General features: G+C 34.4%; 1 protein-coding gene and 1 long non-coding RNA gene across 2 annotated transcripts; both read left to right on the top strand.

The window, feature by feature from the left end:
• The first annotated feature begins 4845 nt into the window (after window positions 1–4845).
• Window positions 4846–6997, top strand: LOC124455612 (cannabinoid receptor 1-like). Its single transcript, XM_047006262.1, has 3 exons — window positions 4846–5046; window positions 5130–5212; window positions 5471–6997. The coding sequence occupies exons 2-3, from the start codon at window positions 5186–5188 to the stop codon at window positions 6380–6382; spliced, it is 939 nt and encodes a 312-aa protein (XP_046862218.1). The 5' UTR covers window positions 4846–5046; window positions 5130–5185; the 3' UTR covers window positions 6383–6997.
• Window positions 6998–12408: 5411 nt separating this feature from the next.
• On the top strand, window positions 12409–13572 carry LOC124455693. Its single transcript, XR_006951988.1, has 5 exons — window positions 12409–12470; window positions 12620–12694; window positions 12778–12860; window positions 13114–13175; window positions 13296–13572. It is a non-coding gene; the product is annotated as an uncharacterized LOC124455693 (long non-coding RNA).
• Window positions 13573–18154: the final 4582 nt, after the last annotated feature.

Below are 18154 nucleotides of genomic sequence, written 5' to 3'. Positions count from 1 at the left end.
ATAATAAAAGATATACTTAAATATTTATTCTGGAACATGTCAAATATATTGTATACATGTCTTCATATTGTATATATCTTCCGTAATCAATCGAAAGTGTCAACAATATTTTCTGTTTGTGTGAACTTAGAAATTTGAATTTTTCTTACGTCCTTTAAGCCGTTGGCAAGGAAAAGTATCTCCAAGAAATGGATAAACGCACGGAATTTATAAGTTATTATCACCGTCTCTGTTGACACGCTTGCCATTAATTAATTTCCAATTTAACTAATTTTCAAACTTACTTTCTTTGATTTTTCAGTTTAAAATAAGAAAAGAATTGATTTATATAGTGTTGTTTTGGGTTATTTGGTATGTATGTTGAGGAAAAATACTGATTGGTTCAACTACGAATGGGATTGAGTTGATCTCGTCGTTGAAAAGCAGTGTTGCACATGTAAGAAATTCTATTGATTCATATTATGATCGATGGTATGACATTGCATTAACGTTAGCGTCAAAGGTTGAGGTAGAAGAATGTAAGCAATGGACAATTTAAAAGCAATCTACAAGGCCCAATCCTCCTTATCGTTCTGTCTAGGAGTATTTCAAACGAATCTATACGACTCCATTAATTGACTATCCTCTGTCTTCTTTAGATGCACGATTTGACACGGAAAACGTAAATATCTGTCAGGGACTGAGTATTGTTTCAAGAAAAATGTTTTCTCTTATAAAAAATGGGGTTAACTGGAAACAGAAACTCAAGATTGTTTCCAAATTTTACATTGATGATTTACCCAATCCGTTAGGTTTGAATGCAGAGTTGTTATTATGGCAATCCTTCTGGGAATATCGTAAAGGTCCTTATCCAAGTAATGTAGCTACAGCATTAAAAGCTATAAATTTTGATGGTTTTCATAACATAAAGGTCATACTTGAAATATTAGGAACCCTTCCCATAACTTCATGGGAATGTGAACGGTCTATTTGTGAACTCCTTATATGACGTCATAATTTTTTGAAAAAACCGCCTCTGACTTGCCTCACCTTGACATGGTAGTTAGACATCTAGAGGATTGGGTTCTAAATCATTGTGGGCGGATTACTAATTACAGGGCCTGTCTATTCCTCTCATTAAGTTCTGATTTCCTTTGCTTTTGCATTTGCTCTGTTTGTAACCCCATAGGGTTAGGGTTAGGGTTAGGGTTACTTCATGAGTTCTGAGTATTGCGTATTTGATCATTAGATAGTATGAAAGCCATTTTTCCTTTGCATTCAATTGCATGTAAGGTTTTCAACAGTGTGAATAGTCTAAGTCAAACACATTTAGCTAGCACGGCTGGAATATCAAAAACGTTCAAATCCTAATTATGTCCATATACAATGGACCTCTCAAAAGCCCGGGCCTGTATGCTTAAGTCTACTTAGTCTACTGGTTAATCCACCTCTGGTTTCGAATTAAGTTACACAGTAACTTTAATTTATACCAAAGTGGTGGTGCGCAAGCATACGTTTTACGCTTATATCGCATTTTACTTATACACACTGGCGGTCATTATTGACAAGATACATTCGAGAAAAGATCACAATCCGTTTATCAATCGGGAAACGATATAGTCACCGCAAAAGGGTATAACAAGATTTTAAACTATAAGCAGGACTCTGAATTATAGCCCTTGTTTATGGAGAAAGGGGTGTGGCTCTCCGCTCATAGTTTCTATTTGAATTGCAACAAGCACCTATACTTAAATTTTTAAAAAGGGGTGGTTTTAGAACCCAGCAAGTGACTATCTGAAGATCGTGGTGAGGGTTGAAAATATATGTCTGCTTTTGAGTAGAAATGTTTTACGGCTGCCAAGTTACAGTTAAAAACCCAAATAAACTTGATGATTAACAAAACGAGAAATATGATTTTGAACATTCTATTGTTTGAGAGCTGCTGCATCATCTTCCAAGCACTATAGGTTTGTCCTATTCACCAGCTTTCACCGTTGTATGAAATGCTTTGGCGTAAAATATTGTACTGTGCTGAAAGTAGCAAACACTACCATTGGCAATCAAACTGTAAACAATTTTAAATGTCTCTAATAGCTTTAAGGCTGCCTGAAAATTGAAATTGGAAGTTTGGAAAATAGGGATGCAAATTGTTTTTGAATTTGGTCATTTCAGCATTATCATGGGTTCTCTGTTTTATTTCAAGTGTTACCAGTGTTTTCTTTATTCTTTGTTTGAAAATCATGCGGAAATGAGCATATTGGTGATGCTTTTGTTTATTCGCAGTTTAAAGATTAACAGTATTGGTGACTTACAACATTGTAGTTTTGTTTAAATGCAGCAAAGTACTCCATCGACTCTTTAGAAAACAAAATCTTTGTTTTCTAAAGTGTTCTTAGCAGATTCTTTGTTTCTACAATATCCGGACTCGCTACGTTTTTGTCCTCATAGGAACAAAACAGTAATTAAGCGATTGTCTGACTGTCTGTTTGCATTAGAGTTTTAATAATCAAACAAAAATATGTCATTGGCATTTTGTGTTACTATAACAGAGAAGACGTTTCTAAATTATTGCTATTTACATAGAAAATTATTTCAGAGTCTTTATTTCAAGGTCGTTATTGTTTGTAGTTGTTGGTTATATGATTATGCTATCATTCTTTTTGTTTAATAACATTCCAACTATTTAACCTTGAGTTTATTATAAGGTTGTATCAGATATGTGTGATTGTGATTTTAACATGTGGTCGAGTAGTACTTGTCGCATTTAACAGTTTTAACTGCGAAATATTTTAAATGACATTTGGAAAGGAATCTAAAGCAAGCCCTTGCGATACTGAAACGAAAAATTAATGAGAGAAATAATAAGCAATTATTGACCGAGGTCAATGTTTTTTGTTACATTGACCTCGGTCTGAATAATTCTTGATATCATGCTCAACCTCATCCTTTTCCTCTTAAAGTCCTGTTTTAAGAAAATACAAAGACATCTTTCTCAACCGGTGAAATTTGTTACTATTTATGACACTATTTTTAATTCTGACGTTGTTTTACACTAGGGCAATAGATTACGGATTTGTTACGAAGCTGGGCAATGATTTTATATTGGATTCGTGTTTCCATTTATAATATGTAAATTGCATGGATCGCACATGCCTAACACAGTGCTAAAATTTGAAGATAACTATTATTTTCTACGTCATATTAAACAGTCACGCTTAAAGGAAATGACTCAAGACTCAAATCAGCACAATCTATAAATAATACGTTAAAATATGACGTATGAAATGATTAGTTATCTTCAAATTTTAGCATTGTGTTAGGCATGTGCGATCCATGCAATTTACATATTACATAAAAAAATGAAAGTTTCTCTAGATTGTTTTAAAAATTATTTTATTGAGCTTTCGACTCGTTTACTTCTCGTCTTGATTTGATTCATATTTTGCAATCTCAAGATATCTTGCTTCTTCGCAATTTGTTTTATATTAAACTGATAGTAGTCAGCAATCCAACACTGCAAGCGCCCGCGATCATATTTTGCGTGTGTGTTTTTATTTTCTGTGTATATTTTTATTTTGTATCTGTATAATGTATTTTGTGTATAATAAGAATTATACACAAACAAAATAAAAATACTTTTATTTTGTTTGTGTATAATTCTTATTATTTTGTGTGGTATCCCTTGTTAGCCACCGTAATATTGAACAGTCACGCTTAAAGGAAATAACTCAAGATTCAAATCAGCACAATGTATAAATAATACGTTAAAATATGACGTAGAAAATAATTAGTTATCTTCAAACTTTAGCACTGTGTTAGGCATGTGCGATCGATGCGATTTACGTATTACATAAAAAATGAAAGTTTCTCTGCATTGTTTGAAAATTATTATATTGAAATTTCGACTCGTTGCTTCGAGCCTTCATCAGAATGAGGAAATTACTATTTACATGTGTTTTTAGCTTGTAGACGCTTAGAGCGTCTAATTGGATTAGCGGGTGGATTGATGTGATCGGATGGGGTGGAATGCGTTGCCATGAGTTTTGGTGTATTGTTAAACATGATCAGTGTTAATATTATTAGAGTGTAATGTTGTAGTTTTGTTGTTGTTTGTAGTTTTTTTGTCATTTTTTAGTTGTGAGTATATGATGGGTATGTCGATATGTCTGTTTATTGTGTCGTTGTCTTTACTGCACCAAGCTTCTTTAAATTCGCGTGCGTGTTTAGTCTGTGCGCGTACTACTACTTTAGTGGAATGTGTGGTTATCTCCGTGGGTAAGTTTTGCGTGTAGTGAATTCGGATCTCGTCGTTTTATGGCGTTTTTGTGTTCCGTGAGTCTTGTTTCGATTTCCTTTGATGTTTGTTCTATGTATTGCTTTGAACAGTCTTTACATGGTATCATGTAGATCGCGTCAGTTGTATCATGAATTGTTGTTTTGTCTTTATGTTTGGTAAAACATGATTTGAGTTTTTGTGTAGGTTTGTGGGCGAGGTTAATATTAAATAATCGAAGACATCTGGCAGTCATTTCTGATGTTCCGTTTATGTATGGTAATGTGACGATTTTTACTGCTTCGTTCGGTTTCTTGTTGCTTTTGTCAGTTTGTGTTTTGTTTTTTTTTATAGTTTTGTTTATGAAGTTTCTAGGGTATTTACATATTATAAAATGGCAACACGAATCCAATATAAAAACATTGCCCAGTTTCGTAACGAATCCGTAATCTATTGCCCTAGTGTGAATAAAACAACGTCAGAATTAAAAACTAAATAATTGTTATATTGTATAGGTAAAAAGCTAGAAACTAATAATGGTACTTAAAAAAATATTAAGGTTGGCCACGCACGTTAACGCTCTAGACAATTCCATTGATTTGACAAGTTTGAAACACGCTAATACGTACATAATCGTTAGATACATACAAGTAGTCACGTAAAAATTTATCTTAAATCTTATCAGTAATTTTAGTAATGTTCTTTTATGTATAGTTATTCTGCTTTTTGTGGTAACAAAACATACGCTATAACGCCAGAGATGTTTTGACAGCTCGATCGCTAAAATCTTGTGGGTAAGACGATAAGACATAACATTATGATGGTCAATTTATTTCTTTGGATCTTTTCTTACATTACTCATTACATTTTTTGCTAGCAATTAATTCCACCGGCAAGTTTTCGTTTGGTCAAGTTAGCCAGATTGTGGCAGAAATGAACGTCACAGTAAACAAAACAGAGGTAAGTTTCTGAAATTGGTCTTAAATTTTAATGACTGCTTTCAGTTGTAGAAATAATATATGATTGTTAATGCTGATACCGCGATACTCGTCAATTTTATGGGCAGTCTGCAGTCAAATTGTTTAAACAATTTCTCTTGATTTTGTTCTCCTAAGCGTAAGTTAAAGTTGGACTATGGTTATTTGAGCCATTAGTGTAAATGATGTAGTCAATCTATTTGGCAAGCGCTGCATAATCATTCCTTTAAAATGCTTTTAGTCATATGGTCATGAGGAAACAATCGCATCAATGGCAATGTCAATGATGGGTGTCGTAAACAACAGTCTTCTTATCATTGTTATTCTGGTGGATCCTCTTCATATTATAAGACGAGGACCATGGATAACTATTCTTAGCTTAGCTTCAGCCGATTTTATTGCTTCTCTTTCAAAGTTCTTGACACTTGGATTAACAGCGGAGTTTGGTATCGAAGTGTCAAATGAAATCATAGTTGCTTGTTTATACATGTGGATGCTTGGAGCGGCAGGCTCATTTTTTCACTTGACATCACTTACATGGCAAACCCTTGCCACTGCTAAATATCCTATACGTAGTCGACAGATGTTATCTACGAGAAAAGTTATCATCCTATGCATAACAATGTGGTTTGTGGCCAGTTGCATTGCTTCAGGAGAAATTTCACATGAAATTTTCGATATTTCGTTCGAGCAGGTGATGCATATCTATATAACCGAATATGCCGTTTTAGAATTTGCTGTTTTCCTCCAAATTATCATGAAGTGTTTTATCATCAAGGAAGTAATGCTAAGTCGACGAAATGCAAATATCAATGGGAAACAACAGAACAGTAAACACCTCGAAATTGCAAAGACAATCGTCATTCTGAATATAGTTTTATTTGTAACTGCCTTTCCATATTTTGTCGCCAAACAAGTGGAATTCATCGAGAGATTAGGGAAAATACAGAGCAGCTATGCTCGACACTTTGCATTGCACTATGAACCAGTTGCTTTGTTGAATTTTGCTCTCAATCCAATCGTATACGCACTTAGGCTTAAGAATTATCGCAATAGTCTTAAATCGTTTTTTAGATATTTTCGAATTTCGAGATCTAATCTCAATTTTCTGAACTATACATCTGTTTCTAGAAGAAACGCAGCAGATGTGTAGATAAAATGCAAGATGGCCCATGGTGACGACATATTCGATAAACTGCAATAATTGCCCATTGATTCTTCATTCAACATTTATAAACTTGGGTCACAAAGCTGCACGATATCTACTTGTTAAGTATTTAAAAGTAGAGAATACATGTAGATAGAAAGGAATTCCCCCATAAAAACTACATGTATATGCTTCCACAAAGATATCAATTGTTGTGGTACGTGACCGGACTCGATTTATTCAACTAAATCAACAACACAATCAACTAAAATCATTACACTTTACACTAATACACAATTACAATGCACAATTGACACCCACACATTACAGTTAAAAACATCACCAAACTGGACGATCTACATTTAGAAACATATAACTCAATTTATTCCTCGCATAACAACTAGAAATAAGAGCTGCAACGCAATATTTTTTTGCTAAAATGATAAAAAAAATTTGGCGTTTCACTTTGTGATAGTTGGAGCTCTTTGTACTCTTATGTCATCTTTGTCATCTTTGTCTTTTTATGTAGATAAAAAATTGACGTTTCACTTTGTCGTAACAACAACGATTAATTAACGCATGGCGAACTGTGTTTGTTATTCTGCAGAGGTATTTTAGTTAATCAGCTAGTGAAAGATGTGAAAAATATAGTAGTTCTAGCAATACTATGATATCAATTCACAAAACGATCATTTAATTCGATTGATTGTTTCACAATGTGGGGTCTTGTGAATAATCGGACTTTTTGAGGTCTTCAAATAGACCGACTATTTATTATTTAAATCCTCATGCAAGTGATACATCAAACAAAGGTAAGTTTACAAACTAATCTAATATTTTTCTATATTTCAACACACTCTTTGTTTCCGCACTTTCTATGCATGATAATCTGCTGTGACGACATGGCATCAAGTCCAACAAAACACGTATTTGACAATGTAAGACCTTAAAATTGAATATTTAGCATGTTAGAGCTGCTGAAAATTTTTTGTTTGAATAGATTTGCTGTCTATAGCTAATTCACATGTACATACTCTTTCAAATTTTACATTCCTCACAGAATAAAATTATACAGAAGGACCACTCAAATGTGCACCGCGTCCTCACGTTCGGGTTGGGATAAAACGCGGATACGGATGGCACGGATAAGGATACGGAGGAGGGGATAAAACACGGATGAGGGGATAAAACACGGATGAGGGGATAAAACACGGATATTCTTAAAATTTTATTTCTTTCAATTGGTAGTTTTACCAAAATTAACACGAAAACGTTTTGCATCAACATTGTGTGCTTTTATTTTAATTGTTTCATTTGCAAATTATAAGAAAGTAAAACCTAAATATTTTTAAAACATCACCCAGAAACGTGATGTTTTATAGTGTTGTTTTGGGTTATTTGGTATGTATGTTGAGGAAAAATACTGATTGGTTCAACTACGAATGGGATTGAGTTGATCTCGTCTTTGAAAAGCAGTGTTGCACATGTAAGAAATTCTATTGATTCATATTATGATCAATGGTACCACATTGCATTAACGTTAGCGGCAAAGGTTGGGGTAGAAGAATGTAAGCGAAGGACAATTGGAGGACAAACTACAAGGCCCAATCCTCCTTATCGTTCTGTCTAGGAGTATTACAAACGAATCTATACGATTCCATTAATTGACTATCCTCTCTCTTCTTTATATGCAAGATTTGACACGGAAAGTGGAAATATCTGTCAGGGACTGAGTATTGTTTCAACAAAAATGTTTTCTCTTATAAAAAATGGGGTTAACTGGAAACAGAAATTCAAGATTGTTTCCAAATTTTACATTGATGATTTACCCAATCTGTTATATTTGAATGCAGAGTTGTTATTATGGCAATCCTTCTGGGAACATCGTAAAGGTCCTTATCCAAGAAATGTAGCTACAGCATTAAAAGCTATAAATTTTGATGGTTTTCAAAACATAAAGTTCATACTTGAAATATTAGCAACCCTTCCCATAACTTCATGGGAATGTGAACGGTCTATTTCAGCGCTGCGAATTCTTAAGGATTATAAGCGGAGTACTATGATTGAAGAAAGATTAAATGGTCTTGCTTTAATAAAAATCCATCAGGAAATTCTTGCAGTGCAACGCGTGATTGATAAATTTTCTGTTGAGAACACTAGATTAAAATTAAATTTAAATCATACTTTAAGGTTTGTGTTTTTAAATCAAATAGTGCAATAATATCTTCACTTTAATAGTGAATTGAAAAGAATTTACTATTTTTGCAACACGTTCTATTAAACTTGGATAGTCAGAATAAAATAAAATAGATAATTGGTGGTGGTGAATCAGGAAGGGAAGTAAAGGGTTAGAAATTACTGGAATGGTGTGAAAACTTCAACAACTTCACATCCACGAAATATTTCATATAGTCACCCATCGTCCAACCAAACTCCTGTTGCTCGTGCGAAAGGTGTGAAGGTTATTTTCTGGCGCCATAACCAGATTGCTGACTTTTGCTCTTTTAAGGGCTGTCCATGTCGGATGATGTTTTAAAATTTGGGACGTTATCCTAGGCATACTGAGGAGCCCTGACTTTTGCTCTTTTAAGGGCTGTCCATGTCGGATGATGTTTTAAAATTTGGGACATTATCCTAGGCATACTGAGGAGCCCTGAGATTAGGCGAAACAGTCTGTTATCATCTTTTGAAAGGGAATTCATCTTAGCTATTGCCATTTTTCAATTATAAAAAGTTTATAACTCGCTTCATATGATGTCATAAATGACGTCATATTTTACGCCTTATATGACGTCATAAATTTTTGAAAAATCCGCCCCTGAGTTGCCTCACCTTGACATGGTTGTTAGACATCTAGAGGATTGGGTTCTAAATCATTGTGGGCGGATTACTAATTACAGGGCCTGTCTATTCCTCTCATTAAGTTCAGTTTTCCTTTGCTTTTGCATTTGCTCTGCTTGTAACCCCATAGGGTAAGAAATGAAAAATAGTTCATTTTAAAGTTAAAACGAAATTTCGAAAAACATCGACATGGTCAGGGAAATAGGAAAAGCCAATACTTCATGAGCTCTGAGTATTGCGCATTTGAACAGTAGATAGTACGAAAGCCAGTTTTTCTCTGCATTCAATTGCATGTAAGGTTTTCAACAGCGTGAATAGTCTAAGTCAAGCACATTTAGCTAGCACGGCTGGAATATCAAAAACGTTCAAATCCTAATTATGTCCAGATACAATGGACCTCTCAAAAGCCCGGGCCTGTATGCTTAAGTCTACTTAGTCTACTGGTTAATCCACCTCTGGTTTCGATTTAAGTTACACAGTAACTTTTGTTTATATCAAAGAGGTGGTGCGCAAGCATACGTTTCACGCTTATATCACATTTTACTTATACACACTGGCGGTCATTATTGACAAGATACATTCGAGAAAAGATCACAATCCATTTATCAATCGGGAAACGATATAGTCACCGCAGTAGGGTATAACAAGATTTTAAACTATAAGCAGGACTCTGAATTATTGCACTTGTTTATGGAGAAAGGGCTCCCCGCTCCTAGTTTCTATTTGAATTGCAACAAGCACCTATACTTAAATTTGTAAAAAGGGGGCGGTTTTAGCAATCAGAAAGTGCTATCTGAAGAGGGTAAAAGTATATGTCTGCTTTTGAGAAGAAATTTTTTACGGCTGCCAAGTTACAGTGAAAAACGCAAATAAACTTGATGATTAACAAAGCGAGAAATATGATTTTGAACATTCCATTATTTGAGAGCTGCTGCATCATCTTCCAAGCACTATAGGTTAGTCCTATTCACTAGCTTTCACCGTTGTATGAAATGCTTTGGCGTAAAATATTGTACTGTGCTGAAAGTAGCAAACAGTTCCATTGGCAAGCAAACTGTAAATAGTTTTAAATGTCGTTGACAGCTTTAAAGCTGCCTCTAAATTGAAATTGGAAGTTTGCAAAATAGGGATGCAAATTGCTTTTGAATTTGGTCATTTCAGCATTATCATGTTTTCTCTGTTTTATTTCAAGTGTTACCAGTGTTTTCTTTATTCTTTGTTCGAAAAGGAATGCGGAAATGAGCATATATGTGATGGCGGTACCAGGAAACTTTGCAGCGACTTTATATGCCAGTCCGCCTCTTTCAACAGACGATTCGAGTGTTAGTGGCGATGCTTTTGTTTATTCGCAGTTTAAAGATTAACAGTATTGGTGACTTACAACATTGTAGTTTTGTTTAAATGCAGCAAAGTACTCCATCGACTCCATCACGGAAAGAACTCTCGAAAATTTTTGATTCCATGTAAATTGAATTGGATAAATATAATGCTTTATAATAATTAATTCACAAATGCAAGGATTAAATTCTGTAAAAAGCTTATCTTCGTTCATCCGCAAAATATGCTGTGGTATAATGTGCTGGCAATTAATGTAGAGCAGTTCTAGGACGATTTCCACCTTTTTGTCATTTTTCTGGTAAAAGGATATTCAATAGTCTATGCATATTGGTATTGTGTAAGAAAAAATATAAAAGAGCGCGAGGTAAAAACTCCTCAGACGTGTATACAATGTAGTTTCAAACTCTTCATTTCACTGTGAGTTTTTTGAAAATGAACACGTAAAAATATTTTGCGTCAATGGTTGTATTATGTGAAATGCCATAATATAAAAAGTATTAATTATATACGGGTTTTAAATATACTAATTCAGACATTTTAAAAATTTTCATTTAGTTTTGTCGTTTTCACATCATACGGACAAAATTAATACCAAAATAAGATTCTTAATTCTGCACTTAAATCTTCCAAGTCATATTCTTAGCGTGAATATAATTTAGATTTACAATAACAGTGAATAAACAATACCACTTTCTAAATGAGAGAAACGCCTTTCTCATTACATGTTATAAGCTGCGCTAAAATTATATTGCATTAAAGAACTACGCTGTTTCATCACATTTGATGAAAATTTACTTCTTATCCATGTCAAGCAATAATCTCTATTCGACCTTTTTTTCATTTTTCGAACACAAGATTTTGAGAACAGGATATCTTCGTAAATTTTTTAGAAACAATTTAATCGTGAGCGATCATTGAAAGAATTCCCTTCCTAGCGTGAAAATTAAATGTGCATGCTGTGACACGAGTGTACATGCAAATGTTAATTTAAAAAATCCGTGAGCTGTCAAAAGTCATGCCCAAATTTGATGAATTTTTTATGTTTATTTGAAACGATCAATTAGAGTAGGCATTTTTAAAAATGCATCTTCCCTACAAATCTTTGTTTTCTAAAGTGTTCTTAGCAGATTCTTTGTTTCTATAATATCCGAAGTCGCTACGTTTTTGTTCTCAAAGGAACAAAACAGCATTTAAGCGATGGTCTGATCTGTTTCTTTGCATTAGAGTTTTAGTAATCAAACAAAAATATGTCATTGGCAAGCTGTGCTACTATAATAGAGAAGACGTTTCTAAACTATTGCTATTTACATACAAAATTATTTCAGAGTCTTTTGTTTTCTTGTAATAAGTTTCCATTCCAACTTTCGTCAAAGTTCAAAATTTACCTTGTTTTTTTGGTTTTTTTTGGAAGCAAAGTTGGATTATAACTCATTTCAGAAAACTGACTCATATACAACTTCAAACATGATGGGTGCGCTGTGATCCACAAAATTTGGAAGATTTTGAGGGAAGCACCCATACTATCGTTTTTATATGTTATATATACATATATAATAGCCACGTATGTCTGAACAAGCACAAAGCCAAGGTTTGGATCAAACCTTCTCTGTGTATTTTAGCGTATTCTTTATAGATTGTGCTGACTTGAATCTTAAGTCATTTTCTTTAAGCGTGATGGTTTAATATGACGTAGAAAATAATAGTTATCTTCAAATTTTAGCACTGTGTTAGGCACGTGCGATCCATGCAATTTACATTTTATAAATGGAAACACGAATCCAATATAAAATCATTGCCCAGCTTCGTAACAAATCCGTAATCTATTGCTCTAGTGTAAACAAAACAACGTCAGAATTAAAAACTAAATAATTGTTGTGTTCACTGATTATATCTAAAAGGCTAGAAACTAATAAAGGTACGTGAAAAAATTTTAAGGTTGCCAACGCACGCGAAAAAGTTTGAAACACGCTAATACGTACATAATCGTTAGATACATACAAGTAGTCACGTAAAAATTTATCTTAAATCTTATCAGGAATTTTAACAATGTTATTTTATGTATAGTTGCTTTATGTGGTAACAAAACATACGCTATAACGCCAGAGATGTTTTGACAGCTCGATCGCTAAGATCTTATGGGTAAGACGATAAGACATAACATTATGATGGTCAAGTTATTTCTTTGGATCTTTTCTTACATTACTCATTACATTTTTTGCTAGCAATTAATTCCACCGGCAAGTCTTCGTTTGGTCAAGTTAGCCAGAACGTGGCAGTAATGAACGTCACAGTAAACAAAACAAATGTAAGTTTTTGTCATTCGTCTTAAATTTCAACGACTGTTTCAGTTTTAGATATATATGATTTTAATGCTGATACCGCGAAACTCGTCAATTTTATGGGCAGTCTGCAGTCAAATTCCTTAAACAATTTCTCTCGATTTTGTTCTCCTAAGCGTAAGTTAAAGTTGGACTATGGTTATTTGAGCCATTAGTGTAAATGATGTAGTCAATCTATTTGGCAAGCGCTGCATAATCATTCCTTTAAAATGCATTTAGTCATATGGTCATATGGTCATGAGGAAACAATCGCATCAATGGCAATGTCAATGATGGGTGTGGTAAACAACAGTCTTCTTATCATTGTTATTCTGGTGGATCCTCTTCATATTATAAGACGAGGACCATGGATAACTATTCTTAGCTTAGCCTCAGCCGATTTTATTGCTTCTCTTTCAAAGTTCTTGACACTTGGATTAGCAGTGGAGTTTGGTATGGAAGTGTCAAGTGAAATCAAGTTTGCTTGTTCATACATGTGGATGCTTGGAGCGGCAGGCTCATTTTTTCACTTGACATCACTTACATGGCAAACCCTTGCCACTGGTAAATATTCTATACGTAGTCGACAGATGTTATCTACGAAGAAAGTTATCATCCTATGCATAACAATGTGGTTTGTGGCCAGTTGCATTGCTTTAGGAGAAATTTCACATGAAATTTTCGATATTTCGTTCGAGCGGGCGATGCATATCTATATAAAGGAATATGCCGTTTTAGAATTTGCTGTTTTCCTCCAAATTATCATGAAGTGTTTTATCATCAAGGAAGTAATGCTAAGTCGACGAAATGCAAATATTAATGGGAAACAACAGAACAGTAAACACCTCGAAATTGCAAAGACAATCGTCATTCTGAATATAGTTTTATTTGTAACTGCCTTTCCATATTTTGTCGCCAAACAAGTGGAATTCATCGAGAGATTAGGGAAAATACAGAGCAGCTATGCTCGACATTTTGCAGAGCACTATGAACCAGTTGCTTTGTTGAATTTTGCTCAATCCAATCTTATACGCACTTAGGCTTGAGCATTATCACGATAGTCTTAAATCCTTTTTAGATGTTTTCGAAATTCGAAATCTAATCTCAATTCTCGGAACTATACATCTGTTTCTAGAAAAACGCAGCAGATGTAATACAATGCAAGATGGCCCATGGTAGCGACTTTTGGTAAACTGCAATAATTGGCCATTGATTCTTCATTCAACATTTATAAACTAGTGTGACAAAGCTGCACGATATCTACTTGTTAAGTATTTAACAGTAGAGAATACATGTAGATAAAAAGAAATTCCTCAAAGATGCTTCCACAAAGATATAAATTGTTGTGGCACGTAACTGGACTCAATTTATTCAACTAAATCAACAACACAATCAACTAAAAACATTACACTTTACACTACTTTACAATGACAATACACAATAGACACCCAATCATTACAGCTAAAAACATCACGAACCTGGACGATCTACAATTACAAACATGTAACTCAACTTATTCCTCGCATAAAATCTAGAAATAAAAGCTTCCACGCAATATTTTATTGCTAAAGTGATAAGAAAAAATGACGTTTCGTTTGACAGAACTATAGGGTAGTTCTGTCAAAATGAAACGTCAATTACCACATTGGAGCTCTTTGTCCTCTTATGTCATCTTTTGTCATCTTTGTCATCTTATGTAGATAAAAAAATTGACTTTTCACTTTGTCGTAACAACAACGATTAATTGATGCATGGCGAACTGTGTTTGTCACTCTGCATAAGTATATTAGTTAATCAACTAATGAAAGATGTGAAAAATATAGTAGTTCTAGAAATGCTATGATGTCCATTCACAGAACGATCATTTAATTCGATTGATTGTTCCACAATGAGGGGCCTTGTGAATGCTGAAAATTCCAAATTACGTCTGCTGCTGCTGCCTCCTGGGAAAATTTAACGCTTTGGCAGACAGCAAACATCCATTAAAGAACTAGGAACGGTTACACGTAGCGTGGTTATCGATTGAATAGTAAATTTTTCAAACTTGTCAAAAAGGTAGTTATATATTCTTTACGATGATAAATTTTTTTAATCTATAGAATCAATTTTATATTTCATTGATCGCCCGGTTCAAGTCGCAGAATTCCATTTGAGAGACGTTTGAAGTGCAGCATTTGGCCTTGCAACATGTCCTGATAATTCAAACTCTGGATTCTGGATAAGTTTAACTGGCTTTATGATATTTCAGGTATTCAAATAGACCGATTATTTATTATTTAATTCTCATGCAAGTGATGAATCAAACAAAGGTAAGTTTACAAACAAATCTAATATTTTTATATTTCAAACACCTTTGTTTCCGCACTTTCTATGCATGATAATCTGTTGTGACGACAATGCATCAACATACGTATTTGACAATGTAAGACTTTAAAATTGAATATTTAGCATGTTAGAGCTGCTGAAAATCTTTTGTTTGAATTTATTTGCTGTCTATAGCCAATTTATATGTACATACTCTTTCAAATTTGACATTCCTCACAGAATAAAATTATACAGAAGCGTCATACTGCTGCACCGCGTCCTCACGTTCGGGTTGGTATAAAACGCGGATACGGATACGGAGGAGGGATAAACATGGATGACGGGATAAAACACGGATCTTCTTAAAATTTTATTTCTTTTCAAGTGGCGGCTTTACCAAAATTAACACGAAAACATTTTGCATCAACATTGTGTGCTTTTGTTTAAATTGTTCCATGTGCCAAATTATAAGAAAGTAAAACCTAAATATTTTTAAAACATCACCCAGAAACGTGTCTATATAATGTCTTAAGTTGCAAGTTAAATGTGCAGGGTAAAGTGAAGTAGATTCGACCTTTTAAAAGTAGATGTTCGTAGAAAAAAATGTTTACTTACGCTGAATTCTCGGGGATTCATTTATTTCTAATAGTGCAATAATAGCTTCACTTTAATAGTGAATTGAAAAGAATTTACTATTTTGCAACACGTTGTATTAAAAGTGGACAGTCAGGATAGGATAAAGTAGATAATTAGTGGGGTGAATCAGTTAGGAAAGTAGGTTGAATTACTGGAAGGGTGTGAAAACTTCGACAACTTCACATCCACGAAATATTCCATAGTTCACCTGTCGTCCAACCAAACTCCTGTTGCTCGTGCAAAGGTGTGAAGGTTATCGCCATAACCAGACGGTTGAGTTTGCTCCTTTAAGGGCTGTCCATGTCGGATGATGTTTTAAAATTTGGGACATTATCTAGGCATACTGATGAGCCCTGAGACTGGCTAGAAACAGTCTGTCATCATCTTTTGAAAGGAATTCATCTTAGCTATTGCCATTTTTAATTACAAAAGTTTATAATTCGCTTCATATAATAAAAGGTAGGATGTCACGATGACGTCATATTTTACGCCTTATATGATGTAATAAATTTTTGAAAACCCTTGATCCGCCCCCTGATTTTCCTCACCTTGACATGGTTGTTAGACATCTAGAGGATTGGGTTCTAAATCATTGTGGCGGATTAATTACAGGGCCTGTCTATTCCTCTCATTAAATTCAGTTTTCCTTTTGCATTTGCTCTGTTTGTAACCCCATAGGATAAGAAATGAAAAATAGTTCATCTTTAAAGTTAAAACGAAAATTAACACATGATCAGGGAAATAGGAAAGCCAATACTTCATGAGTTCTGAGTATTTTGTATTTGATCAGTAGATAGTACGAAAGCCATTTTTCCTCTGCATTCAATTGCATGTAAGGTTTTCAAAAGCTTGAATAATCTAGTCAAGCACATTTAGCTAGCACGGCTGGAATATCAAAACGTTCAAACCTAATTATGTCCAGATACAATGGACCTCTCAAAAGCCTGGGCCTGTATTCTTAAGTCTACTCAGTCTACTGGTTAATCCACCTCTGAGCCAAATTAAGTTACACAGTAACTTTAGTTTATATCAAAGAGGTAGTGCGCAAGCATCGTTTACACGCTTATATCGCATTTACTTATACACACTGGCAGTCATTATTGACAATATACATTCGAGAAAAGATCACAATCCGTTTACCAATCAGGAAACGATGTAGTCACCGCAGTAGGTTATAGCAAGATTTTATGGCCCTGAATTATAGGGTGTGGCTCCCATCTAGTTTCTATTTGAATTGCAACAAGCACCTATACTTAAATTAGTGAAAGGGGGCGTTTTTTTACAACCAGAAAGTGCTATCTGAAGAGGTTGAAAGTACATGTCTGCTTTTGAATAGAAGTGTTTTAGTTACAGTGCTGCCAAGTTACAGTGAAAAACCAAATAAACTTCATGATTAACAAAACGAGAAATATGATTCTGAACATTCCATTATTTGAGAGCTGCTGCATCATCTTCCAAGCACTATAGGTTAGTCCTTTCACTAGCTTTCGCCGTTGTATGAAATAGCTTTGGCGTAAAATATTGTACTGTGCTGAAAGTAGCAAACACTACCATTGGCAAGCAAATGTAAATAACTTTAAATGTCGTTGACAGTTTAAAGCCCTCTATATTGAAATCGGAAGTTTGCAAAATAGGGATGCAAATTGCATTTTGAATTTGGTCATTTCAGCATTATCGTGTTTTCTCTGTTTATTTCGAGTGTTACCAGTGCTTTATTCTTGTTCGAAAAGGGCAGAAATGAGCATATAGGTGATGGGGTCACCAGGAAACTTTGCAGCGACTTTATATGCCAGTCCGTCTCTTTCGACAGACGATTCGAGTTTCATGTGGCGATGAACAATAGTTAAAGGAAACGAAGAGGATTGTCCAATGTCTTCGAAAACAGAGATCACGAGTGTTCGGATGACGACAACACCCACGTGAGCAGTACAGTTATATATGACTTTTCCTTAAGATGGAGATAGATATAAAAACATCTTTGTTGATGTAGATTGTCCACGTTAGTACAGTCTTGATAAAGATTGTTTGTGTTAGTGTTGAGCATTGAACTAAAATACATGGAACGCTACCTTTAATAGAAAAGTCTAATAAATTCTCGAAGCCAAAGTTTACACCCAGACACGCGTGTGTAGTCAATCACTTTTCAGAATCTCGAAACATTACACACGCGTGTCTGGGTGTAATCTCGCGTGTCTGGGTGTAAGATTTGGATTCAATATTTGCTTCAGATAGCGTTCCATGTATTTTAATTCAATGTTGTTCAGTGATGTTTCGACATCCTTAATGGTAGCCATCTTATGTAAGGTATTAAACCTTTGCGGTAGTCTTCCCTTAACGATGT

Source organism: Xenia sp. Carnegie-2017, unplaced genomic scaffold, assembly GCF_021976095.1.
Source record: "Xenia sp. Carnegie-2017 unplaced genomic scaffold, XeniaSp_v1 HiC_scaffold_4, whole genome shotgun sequence".
Taxonomy (NCBI): Eukaryota; Metazoa; Cnidaria; class Anthozoa; order Malacalcyonacea; family Xeniidae; genus Xenia; species Xenia sp. Carnegie-2017.
Note: the sequence above shows the minus strand (reverse complement) of the source record. Positions and strands in the feature narration are given on the sequence as shown.

Bases quoted from the DNA above. Each gene is read 5' to 3' on its own strand.
- LOC124455612 (XM_047006262.1), top strand. From the start codon at position 5,186: ATGAACGTCACAGTAAACAAAACAGAG. The intron at 5,213-5,470 runs GTAAGTTTCTGA...AAATGCTTTTAG, and splicing joins TCACAGTAAACAAAACAGAG to TCATATGGTCATGAGGAAAC.